This window comes from Nicotiana tabacum, chromosome 17 (genome assembly GCF_000715075.1).
Source record: "Nicotiana tabacum cultivar K326 chromosome 17, ASM71507v2, whole genome shotgun sequence".
Taxonomy (NCBI): domain Eukaryota; kingdom Viridiplantae; phylum Streptophyta; class Magnoliopsida; order Solanales; family Solanaceae; genus Nicotiana; species Nicotiana tabacum.
This window is the reverse complement of record NC_134096.1, coordinates 133,722,699-133,734,975: the sequence shown is the minus strand read 5'-3', so window position 1 is coordinate 133,734,975 and position 12,277 is coordinate 133,722,699. Positions and strand designations below refer to the sequence as shown.

General features: G+C 37.6%; 1 protein-coding gene across 2 annotated transcripts; it reads left to right on the top strand.

Annotated features, from left to right (window-relative positions):
* The first annotated feature begins 254 nt into the window (after window positions 1-254).
* Window positions 255-11,183, top strand: LOC107769120 (protein NARROW LEAF 1). 2 transcript variants are annotated; one of them, XM_016588302.2, is made up of 7 exons: window positions 255-632; window positions 1,032-1,091; window positions 1,190-1,741; window positions 2,065-2,208; window positions 9,352-9,592; window positions 9,697-10,197; window positions 10,315-11,183. In XM_016588302.2, exons 3-7 carry the CDS (start codon window positions 1,262-1,264, stop codon window positions 10,716-10,718), a joined length of 1,770 nt encoding a protein of 589 aa, XP_016443788.1. In that variant the 5' UTR covers window positions 255-632; window positions 1,032-1,091; window positions 1,190-1,261; the 3' UTR covers window positions 10,719-11,183. The 2 variants fall into 2 exon arrangements, with proteins under 2 accessions (XP_016443788.1, XP_016443789.1); XM_016588303.2 differs by having other exon boundaries at window positions 287-632; window positions 1,245-1,741.
* Window positions 11,184-12,277: the final 1,094 nt, after the last annotated feature.

The window sequence follows — 12,277 nt, the reverse complement described above, 5'->3', positions numbered from 1 at the left end:
ATTTTTGTTTTCCTTTTTTCGATTTTCTTTTTCCTTTTAACACATTAGCAAATACTAGTAGTTTTTTTTTTTACATCACTAATGTATGCTAAGACACACTTGGTAATATTTTTTTCGTTAAGGTTAACTAACACTTCACTTTCAGGTGACTTTTAACAATTTTTAGCAAGTATTCTATTTTATTTATAGTATTATAAATCTCACTTCTTTTATGAAAGATTGTCTATAAATATCTTTTTTTGATCTGATAGTACAAATATAAGTTTTTTATGCACGGTGTTGGACTGTTTCTTCTCAAAATAAAATCTCTTCGTTTCTGGACTGTTTCTTCTTTTTCTTTTTCGTTTTCTGACACCTCTCTTTCTCTCTCTCTCTCTCACACACACACAAAGAGTCAGAGAGAGACTGATAGGCACGCGCGCACAAGCACAAGGCAAGGACAAATAGAGCATTTGGATTGTGATTCTACTGCAGATGACTTAGCATATAATGGGCTTATTCAATTGAGCAAACTATTTTCTTGGTTGAGTTTGGAGGTGGAGGGGTGGACTTGTTTTACAAGTCTTTAGGGCATCAAAATATCTTTTTTTTCTGGGGATTTTTCAGTGAACTCACTCCATTGTTGCTGACAGGTTAGGTTTCTTTTCAATTTGATTGTAAAGTTTCAATCTTTATAGGTTTTCTTGATATGGATTTTGCTTAATTCTATCACTTAAAATTAACTTGACCCCTCTTTGCTCAATATTGACTTTCTTGAACTGTGTGGACTTGTTTTATCTTTTATGTGTGCAAGAGATGCTCTTTTCTGTATTTATTATTCTGTGCTAGCTTTAGTTATTGTGTTACATACTGAGGTGAGAACAAATAAAGGGTGCATTTTGACCCATTGCTTGCAAAGTTGCTTCTTGGTTTCTGATTTTTTTATCTTGAAATGCACAAGTTGTTTTTCTTTTAGTTGGTTTTAGAATATTCTTATCATTTTTTCTCTTTCTGTTCTTGCTAATGTTTGTTCATGTTAATGTAAATTCCAGGTGCAGTATATTGATTGCTTTGATTTGTACAATGTTATAAGGTGCCTCGGTATGGATTTGGTAAGGTTAATTATGTTATTATGCTACTATTTTTATCGTGTTTTTTGCTTAGTCGAATCAATGGAACTAGTACTTCATATAGAACTTTTCCTTTCAAGGTTGAATCTTAGGGGGAGCTTTTGCAGCTAAGCAGATGTTTTAATGAATTATCAGACAGGAAAGTTAAAAAGATGGATAGACTGGATTTGAGATTCAATCACTCTGGATCCGAGAAATCAGAGGAGTCAGCCCTGGATTTGGAGAGGAACTGTTGTAACCATATAAACCTGCCTTTGTCAAGTCCACCACCACTGCAAGCCTTTCCATCAGGTTGTCAGCTCTCTGAGAGCAATGCTGCCTACTTCTCATGGCCTAGCCACTTGGATGCAGCTGAGAACCGGGCCAATTACTTTGGTAACCTTCAGAAGGGGGTTCTACCTGAAACCCTAGGGCGGCTTCCCACGGGACAGCAAGCCACGACATTGCTTGAAGTTATGACCATTAGGGCATTCCATAGCAAAAACTTGCGCCGCTTTAGTCTTGGTACAGCAATCGGATTTCGTATCCGGCGAGGTGCTTTGACTGACATACCAGCTATTCTTGTCTTTGTTGCCAGAAAAGTTCACAGGCAATGGCTCAGCCTTGTCCAATGTCTGCCAGCTTTTCTCGAGGTTTAATCTCCTGTACTTGCATTTGGTAGTTTTAATGTAATAATTATATTGCTTAGGTGGTACTCATGAATTAAGGTTTCCTATCATTTTTTCTCATTATCTGTCCTTGTTCTTCATTAAGAACATGGTTAAATAGTAAAAGAATTTCACCTAACAGTTAAAATTCCTGCGCCTCAATGTGGAGAAGATCTGCAGATTCATTAACTTTTTTTGTTCTTTTGATAATGATGGTGTCAGGGCCAACTTTGATTCATTGACCTTTTCAGATGTCTAACTGTCCTGCCAATACTTTTGGGCTTGATGAATCTTTTGTAATTGGGCAGGGACCTGGTGGTGTTTGGTGTGATGTTGATGTTGTGGAGTTCTCATACTTTGGTGCACCGGCAGCAACTCCAAAGGAACAGCTATATACTGAACTTGTTGATGGTTTGCGAGGAAGTGATCCATGCATTGGTTCTGGTTCCCAGGTAATTGACTATTCTTGGTTATGAAAAACTATATATATATATTGATAAATGAGAATGTCCTTACATTACTATGCATCAAGATGGTGTCAAAAAATTACAAGTGCTTAGCACTGATCTCCCAACAATAACAACAATAACAACCCAGTAAAATTCCACAAGTGGGGTCTGGGGAGGGTATAGTGTACGCAAAAGCTGTTTCCGATAGACCCTCGGCTCAATGAGACGAAAAAGACAATATATCAGTATCATCAACAGAAACCATAGAAATAATAACATCATAAGTACCAGAAAATAGATGAAAAGCAATAACAATAACACGTAAGTAAGGCTCGGTACTATGAAAAGTGGAAGAATAGTATGGACACAACAATAACCACTAGCAGTCTAGGACCCAACCCTATCAGACTAGCCTCTCACCCGGTACGAAGTAGAAAGGTGCTCCATTACCTCCTAACCTACAACCCTAATGCTCGACCTCCACACCTTCCTATCAAGGGCCATGTCCTAGGAAATCTGAAGCCACCCCATGTCCTACCTGATCACCTCTCCCCAATACTTCTTGGGCTGCCCTCTACCTCTTCTCATATTCGCCAAAGCCAACCGCTCACATCTCCTTACTGGGGCATTCAGGCTTCTCCTTCGCACGTGCTCGAACCATCTGAGCCGCATCTTGTCATCCATCGGAGCCACGCCCACCTTCTCCTGAATATCTTCATTCCTAATCTCATCCATCCTAGTGTGCCCGCACATCAACTTCAATATCCTCATTTCTGCTACTTTCATCTTCTGGATATATGAGTTCTTAACCGGCCAAGAGTCCCAAACAACATGGTTGGTCTAACCACCACTCTGTAGAACTTACCTTTGAGCATCAGTGGCACTTTCTTGTCACACAGGACTCTAGATGTTAACCTCCATTTCATCCACCCCACCCCTATACGGTGCGCGACATCCTCGTTTTTTTCCCATCTCCCCTGGATAACCGACCCCAAGGTACTTGGAACTGCTTCTCTTGGGGATGACCTGTGATTCAAGCCTCACGTCCATGCCTGCTTCCCTCGACTCGGCGCTAAACTTGCACTCCAGGTATTCTGTCTTAGTCGTGCTCAACTTGAAACCCTTAGACTCAAAGGCCTGTCCCCAAACCTTCAGCCTCTCGTTAATGTCGCCTCGCGTCTCATCAATCAGAACCTAGCACTGATCTCCCACAAAGGGAAAATTATGAGTTGCCGGGCCGAGGGTCTTGAACTCCTGGGAAATGCAATTCAGCCTTACAATTCAAGTTGTCGACAACTTCTAATTAAATAAGATTTCATATACATCCTTATTTTGGTTTTTCTTTCATTAAGGAAGTAAAAAGGGAAAAAAATCTAGCAACTACAGGTTCAGCAGGTAACTGTTTATATGTACGAGTATACCTTATGTAAAACCAGTTTTCATTTTTTCAAAAAAAGAAAGCACTGAGCTTCCAGAAAATCTACCCAACTACCTTGAGGACGTTTTCTTTACACTAAAAGTGTGAAGGTGAAATATTAGACTCTTAATCCTCTATATTGATTTCCCTTAGTTGTAGTGTAAACTGATGTCCCAGACCCCACCTGTTGGGATCAAACTGGGTTTGTTTGTTGTTGTTGTTGTAGTGTAAACTGTTGTAAATGAGCAGATGCAATTTTCACAATGCATCTTTTTGATGCTTTTGAATAGTCCCATTACTTCATCCAAAAAAAAAAAAACCTCTATGTTGATTTCTCAACTTCATCAAATATTCATATGTTTCCTATTCGCCTAGTTCGTCCAAAGAATGCATAAGCAGACTAGTCGCCAGAACTTCCTCATCTGTTTCCCTATTTTTTCCAATCTCCATGTTACTATGGTCTCCTCCGCTGATTTTGGCGAGAAGTAAGAACTCAAGGAATACACTGAACTCTATAGCTACTGCAAATGTGCAACAAAGGAGCAGATGATTCATGTCCCTCCTGTTCCTTTTGCACATACAACACCAATTCACCTTTAGACAGCCATTTCTCTTCAAGTTATGTGCTGTTAGAGTAGCATCCCTTTTTTTTTTTTGGTAACGTGTGCCGCATGGTAACATCCCGTGCGACACACCTTACCAAGAAAGCTGCTTTTGGGAGCCTTATTCCACAAATACACTCCTATAAAGTTTCCTATCTTACTTGTATCCAGACATTTGTAATATGATCTCATGGAAAAACATTCCACTGCCGGTCCTCTCCACAACGTCCTGTCACTGCCCTTTACAATGTCAACATTGTAAACCTTCTGAAGGTCTCCACCTTTTCCCATTCCCGAGTTTGGATATTTTTCCAAGGATATGTCCGTGGTCTATCCTTGTGCATCCCTTCATTGTTGGTTATGATGCATTTTTTCTTTTATCTAAGTCTTTTGTCCCATTGTGGTGGACTTGATTCCTGCTACACCCATTAGAGTAAAATGATATTGCTAGGTGTGCTAGTCTGATAATGAGAACGTGGTAGACATATTGTCGTATCACTAATGACTAATCTAGTGAGAATTCCTTATTGGTCTTTTTTTTTTTCATTCTCAAAAAAAGGACGAAGAAAAAAAAACGAGAAAGTAAATTATGAGAGTTGGTATATGCATAACTCAGAAAAGCTAGGCTTTCATTTGGATATTTTTGATGCAAAAAGAAAATAAACTTATTGATTTAATGATTTATGTAAATGATTGGTCTCAAAAACCAATCATGGTTTTATAAATATAAGGTGAACTTGTGCATTAGCCATGGGAAATTTTCTTGCTAATCTTAGACAAACTCGGGATTTATGATCGGCTCAGGATCATTGGATCCTTTTCTATCACATGGGGAGTGTTGTAGCACAAAATGTCGTTACAAGTAATAGCTCCAATAGATCCTATATTTATCAACATGAAGAAACTAAGTAATGGAGGGGATTGATCTATTCTGTTAACGTGAAATCCGTCAATGACATATAACTAAGTGAAATCACATCTCTGAAAGTGTAAGTATCGTATCAAGGGCATCAATCACAGGATATCCTTGTCTCTATAGTTCAGGAATATACTATTTGTATCGACAAACTGGTGCTCGATACAATTACTCTACCAATATAACACATTCAATATGAATCTTCCAAAACCTTCATGAACTGTGAGTATCAATGGCTGCAACACCAACGGTTGGACTTTTGAGTCAATCTATATGACAATGTTATCAAAGGCGCACTTAAGCCCTGAAGCGAGGCTCAAAACATGTTGAGCGCTTCGCCTCGCTTGGCGCGCGCTTCAGTGTTGTTATCACGGCCCTAAGGCGTACTTTTCCTTGCCAACGAGCATAATCCTGAAGAAGCAGACACTAAACAATTGATATTTCACTTTATTGTAAATATTCTTCAATTGCTTTGTCCATATATTTAGGTTTCATGCTTATAGATATTAGTCTTGGACTACACATGCATATTTGTAGTTTTTCTCCATTTGTGCCTTTCTTCATTAAAGCCCGTGCTTTATTTGCGCTTAAAGCCCTAACAGACCTTAGAGCTTTTTTGCGCTTTTCGCCTTTGATAGCACTGCTATCTGATCCGTATTTTCGTCTCTTTCTTCGGGCATTACCTACATAGGAGAGCACCAGCTACCATAAATTTCTAGATTTCTCTATAGTCTATCCAGTATCCATGACCTTACAGCACTATCTTAAGACTGCTCTGACACCTCAATTTTTTTAAACGTCAAGTGCCCCTGCAACATCATCTCCCCCTTCTTTAGGTGGGGACAATCTCCTCATCCGGTGGTTTAACAGACTTATAATCTGTATAGGACTCGACTATCCTGTAATCATCAAATTTCAAAACGTTAAAAAGTGGTTTCCTAATGAGCAATATACAAATATTTACATAATAGAGAGATTGTCCAAATGAGTTTTATCAAATTGAGATATTAAGTAAAGTAGGCAAATATTATTTATTCTATGCTCGACCTTTGAGGAACTATTTTTTCGAGTTTTCCATGTCAATCAGAACGAGAACCCTGTTTTTTCCACCTCTTTGTTTGTTTGTTTGTTTGTTTTTTGTCCTTTTCTTATACAATTGGAAGCATATTTAGAAGACTCTTCTGGTTACCTTGTTTCTAAGGGACAGCATTGATACAAGATAGAAGATCTTTTAATTCATGAATTCAGACATTCATGTGTATTTGGTTATTATCTAAATGTTTTGAGATAATTTCATTCTATCTTCATTAAGAAGAGTTATCTTTGTCGAATCAAGATTTTTTTTTGATAAGGTGGTTGAATCAAGAATTATGTGTATTTAAATTCCCGACGCAACATGAATTAAAGGCGTAGAACTATTCTAGAGTGAGAATCTCCTCCTTTCTAGAATGCCAACTAGATTTCAAGAAATCAAATCTCTTCAAATGACTAGAAGATGAAGAGCTTTAAATCGTATAAGGACATAGCACCTTGGCTCTCCTTCACGCCATATGTGATTTTCTGGAGTAGCATAGTAGAGAACTAAAGGATGTTCAATCTGGGTAGTGGAGGAGCGGAAAAGAGGAAGGAGTTCCTCAACACTTGTTTGGTGCGACATTTCAACTGCCAAACAAGGTCGATGGGAGTAATCACCAACTTGGCTATGAGAGCTTTGAGGGTAATGGTGGAAGGTGGCCTAATTTGGCAATGCTCTGCGCTGTTTTTTTTTGGTCAAAAGGAAGCTAGTCGTGTGCTCAAGAATGTCAGTTTTATATAGTTAACACCTATTCAATGCTTAACTGATTGTCATTTAAAGCTGGTTGCTGCACTATGAGAAGAAATACAATATATTGGTGGTGAGTCTGGTGGGATCGCCAATTCATCCATGGTGTCTTACTATGTTTTGACAAATAGGCAATGCTTTAGAGGCTACTTGGATATTGATCTGCTTTTCTGATTGAAGCTGGGCATTATTCTTATTCCTTACTGGGACTTTACTGCAGAAAGGAATTGAACTCATAACAAATCCTAGAGATGGAGCACAGAAATAAACAAAAAGGTGGGAGACATAAACCATGGCCGATGCAATAGATGAAGAACAATAGCACCGATGATAACGTTGACTTCAACTGTTCATTCACCTAGGGTGGTAAAGATGAAGACCAATTTGACTTACCTTTCACATATATCAAGCTGGCCTATAATTGGGTCAATTCCGAGGACTTTTTTCCACCTTCCAACGGGTTAATAACAAAAAATATGGTCAAACACCAGGAGAAAAAGGGGAAAAATTTGAAAGAATATGAGCCAGCCCATTCCGCTGAAGTAGGGAAGAAATAGTGCAGCCCAGAAAAAAATTATATTTTTTTTTTGAAAATGGTAACATTTCAAAAAAAATAAAAAAATATTTGAATTCAAACATCTCTACTCCGCATTTCTCGCCTCTGAATCTGACTTTAATCAATTTTCTCATTGGCATGGCTTTCATAATGGACATCTAAGACTAAGAGACAAAGAGTTACTGCTCTTCAAATTAAGATTGTTAACTATCAAGAGGCTTTCAGGACTTACATACTGTCATTGCAGATTCAATCTTCATTACTCCCCTGTCCCATTTTATGTGACATGCTTTCCATTGTAGTATGTCCCAAAAAGAATGACATCTTTCTATTTTTGGAAATTATCTAATGTTATCATCCTTTTTACCCTTAATGAAATAGACTTGTTGGGACCCACTTAGTATAAAAGTTCATTCTTTTATGAGGAAAGAAAAAATAAAAAGACATGTGGAGCTCTCACCACCACTCATTTAAAATGGTAATTTTGGTACTTTGCATATATTTGCCTTACACGCCAAAGGTTTTTTTTAATTTAAAAATTTCTTAAACTTAATTGCCCAGTCAAAAAACATTTAGGCATGTATTCTTTTCTGTGTTCATTTTGGGTAACTAATGGAACATTGAAAATATTTATTGGCCCGTTGGATCATATGGTTTAATCATAATTGGTGAATTGTGTTTACAACCTAATTTAAAAGTTTGAAATATTTAAAAGAGACACTTCTATTTATTCACTTGTTTCTTTTTTTTTTTTTGATTTGCACCGGGTGTCCGAGTCTCTTTGAGCCCCGACTAATCCCGGGGGTGCACAGGCCCTCGGCAAGGAGTTTCCCGCAAGTGCACCACGGTTAATTCAGGTTTTACCCAGTCCGATGGCCCTCAGAAATTGTTTGCACCCAGTGGGTTTCGAACTTGAGACCTTGAAAGGGAGCAAACCCCAAGGCTCAAGTCAATTGCCACCAGGCCAACCCCTGAGGGTTCCCCTTTTTTAGTTCATGTCTGACATAACTAGTTTCCCTCTTTAAAAGAAGCGATAAAAATGAGTTTTCCCTTATAAAGTAGGGGGATTTGAAAGTAGGATCTCTATCTGTTCTTTTATATTTTAGTCTTAGACATAATAATAAAAAGATAATTATGCAATGTGGACGAATGGTTAAATGGTTTACCGGTTGATTGATCTAAGATGGATTGCTTTTCTAGCCCCACCAATGTATGCTATTTATGTACTTCTAATCCTCTTTTCCTTGCATATCTAATCCTAGTCATTTTTGTGATTTAGAGACAAAAATTGGATTTGATGTCAGCCTACTGTGAAAGTGATTAATTTGACTTTAAAATATTCTTGACGTTTGCAATTTCCTCCCTTACGCTTAAATAACTTTTTAACTTCAAAAATACTAATATGCCTGTGCTTTCTTTTGTCAGACTCAGTATTACAGCACTAAATCTTGTACATTCTTTGTCCTATTTTTTCCCTGTTTAGAATGGACCTAAATTTTATTAAGTGAGTTAAAATTGCAAGTAATTTGAAGAGAATGGGCCCTCGAACTGGTAACAGAGGTACTTTTATTGATTTAGAGATTTCATAAACTTAACAGTGGGACCAGTGTAACTTCTGAAGTTAGTTATAATATTTAAAAGTTAACCCGTCGTTAAGGAAAAAAAATTCTCTTTAAGAATGTTGATACCAAGCCCTCGTTGAACAACCCAAAAAGGAAACTAAGATAGATGGAATAGTTACCTTTCTTGATCATGCAGATTTATTGTCTTAATTGATTTGGCTTCACATAACATTGTATAGTAAAGCAACCTTTTCTCTTTCATCTGTCCTAGGTTGCTAGTCAGGAAACATATGGAACCTTGGGCGCAATTGTTAAAAGTCGGACTGGAAACAGGCAGGTCGGTTTCCTTACAAATCGCCATGTTGCAGTTGACTTGGATTTTCCAAGTCAGAAAATGTTTCATCCCCTGCCACCTAGCCTGGGGCCTGGGGTGTATTTAGGTGCTGTGGAGAGGGCTACATCCTTCATAACTGATGATCTTTGGTATGACATATTTGCTGGTACAAACCCAGGTAATGTGAAAAATGTCAGTTTGTTGTATTGTTTACTTTGAGAATAATAGTAGTGTTTTGAATTGGGTCCTGACACCCATGTGTTCTCATTGTGAATATTGCAGAAACATTTGTTCGAGCTGATGGAGCATTTATTCCATTTGCAGAAGATTTCGACATGTTGAATGTAACGACATCTGTGAAAGGAATAGGAGAGATAGGTGATGTCAATAAAATAGACCTACAGTCTCCTGTTTGTAGCGTCATTGGTAGGCAAGTGGTGAAAGTTGGAAGGAGCTCCGGTCTAACTACTGGGAACATTATGGCCTATGCCCTGGAGTATAATGATGAAAAAGGAATTTGTTTCTTTACAGATTTTCTAGTTGTTGGTGAGAACCAGCAGACTTTTGATCTTGAAGGTGACAGTGGTAGCCTCATTCTCTTGACTAGTCCAAATGGGGAGAAGCCACGACCTATTGGAATAATTTGGGGTGGGACTGCTAATCGAGGTCGTTTAAAATTGAAAGTTGGCCAACCTCCAGAGAATTGGACTAGTGGGGTTGACTTGGGGCGTCTCCTTGATCTTCTTGAACTCGATCTCATTACATCCAATGAGAGTCTTCGAGGTTGGTATTTCTCAGAATCTTGGATTTCTAAATTTTTGCCTTCAAATTTCCTTCTGTGTCATTTTTATTATTTCTTCTCTATAGTCTCTGCTTATCTATTCACTTTCTCTAAATTAGCTGCACTGCAAGAGCAAAGAAATGCATCAGCTGCGGGTATTTTTGGTTCTGCTGTTGGAGAGTCGTCACCAGCTGAGCGGATACAATTGAAAGATAATACTGAAGAGATCTTTGAGCCAATTAATTTAAACATCCGACAAGATCCTGTTGATGATGAGTCCGACCAAGGAATAACTCCACTACTTGGGCATCAAGAGTTTCACGTCCGGGCTGGAAATAAAGTAACTCCTAGAGTTGAGCATCAGTTTATCCCAGGTGTCTCAGGTACTTCGCTAGTATACCAGAAGATTCAACATGGCAACGGGGAATTGAAGAGACTCTCGGTGATTGGTGGGTCGGATGAAGAGATGTATGTTTCTTTGCAGTTAGGGGAGCGTGAACAAAAGAGAAGGAAACAGTCTTGAGTCTCAGTTCGCCATGGGCAGCCAAAAATAAAGGTGAATTGCGTCATTTTATATACTTTGTTTGTCTTGGGGAGGCTCAGTTCCAAGTTTATATTGGTAGTGCCAACACACTGAATTGTGCCTACTTCGAAGATTTTGAGCTCCTAGGAGAAACTTAAGCCTCCCCCCGATATGAGTATTATTCTTTTTCACTTTTAATTCATGAAGCTACATCAATAGGTTAGATATTAAGCTGTACAATATGTAAGAAATGTGTTTAGAAGAGAACTGCATCTATTTTGTATCTGGTTGTATCATTTCTGTGAAGCTGTCATACAAAATCTATGAAGTGGAGGAAGCCCCAGAACTGTTCTATGATGAACTGCCATCGTAGTTTAGCCATTTGTACCCATCTCTTTTGCTCACAAGAAAGATCAGAGAATGTGCAACTTTCCAGGGAAGTAATACAAAAAGGTATTTGAGAAACTGCATTTATTCAGCAGAAACTGTATATGAATCTCTGCTTCTATATTCAACAAAAATATTACTATATTATTTTTGAGTTTACAAGGCTCATTCGAGAAGGCCCTTGTTTGCGTCGGTTTGGATTATACTCCAAATTCATGTGTAAGTTCCTTCTTTAAAGATCACTAGTATCTGTATCTTGCGCGGAGAATATTAAATATAATTTTTTTATAAGAAAATATTACTTAAAAAATACGGTAGACACAGAAGAGCATGTAAATGCTATTATTTTATGAGCATGTAATACATTCAAGTCATAAGGAAACCTATGTATCCATTAAAAAATAGCTAGTGAGGAAAGCATTCGTCAGGAAATGCAATCTTGGTTGATTGGCCATATTCTGATTCTTAGACAAATGTAATAGTACCATTTGAAAAAGGCCATTTCTACTACACAGTATGTTGGTTCAAATTAACAAAGTTCCTCTTAAAGGCACAAAACAAAATCTTCCTTTGATCCTTTCAAACCAGTCAAGCATTGATGCAATATACCTTTGAATATCAGCCACTGAAAACAGAATAAGCTCTTGGTTAACAAATTTAGTATATGAAATGTACTTTTCTTTCTGGTCTAGACAGGTATCAGGCTGCAAAGTATAAACAATAAAAAAGTATGAGTCAAATTATAAAATTTTTGATGTATGTTAATCAAACTAAAATAAAAGTATTAATGGTCCCAACCTCAAGTTGTCTAAGCCAATTCTTCTTTGCTTATATCTTCTTCTGAAACCAAGTTCTTTCTAAAGATCTTCAAAGTACTCATTTTCTTATTTTCAATTACTTGTTCCCAACCCCTATCAAAGCAGTAAAGAGACTAATTAGTAGAAAGTCAAGTTTGATGGTTTTATAAAATGTTTGGTGTAAAACCTTGTAGTATTTAATGGACCAACTACTTTAATTGGCACCCGAATTCTATTTTCATGACTCATACCCAGACATGGTATAAAATGACAGTATTTTCACACTTGTGTAATTAGTATCAAAACGCCTTATAGTAACTGGTCAAACCATGAAATAATTATTTAGCTATAGAAGATAGAGATTATAGATAGGGA

Coding starts and splice junctions, on each gene's coding strand:
- LOC107769120 (XM_016588302.2), top strand. CDS start 1,262: ATGGATAGACTGGATTTGAGATTCAATCACTCTGGATCCGAGAAATCA. Junction 2,209..9,351: donor GCATTGGTTCTGGTTCCCAG/GTAATTGACTAT, acceptor CATCTGTCCTAG/GTTGCTAGTCAGGAAACATA. Junction 10,198..10,314: donor ATCCAATGAGAGTCTTCGAG/GTTGGTATTTCT, acceptor TCTCTAAATTAG/CTGCACTGCAAGAGCAAAGA.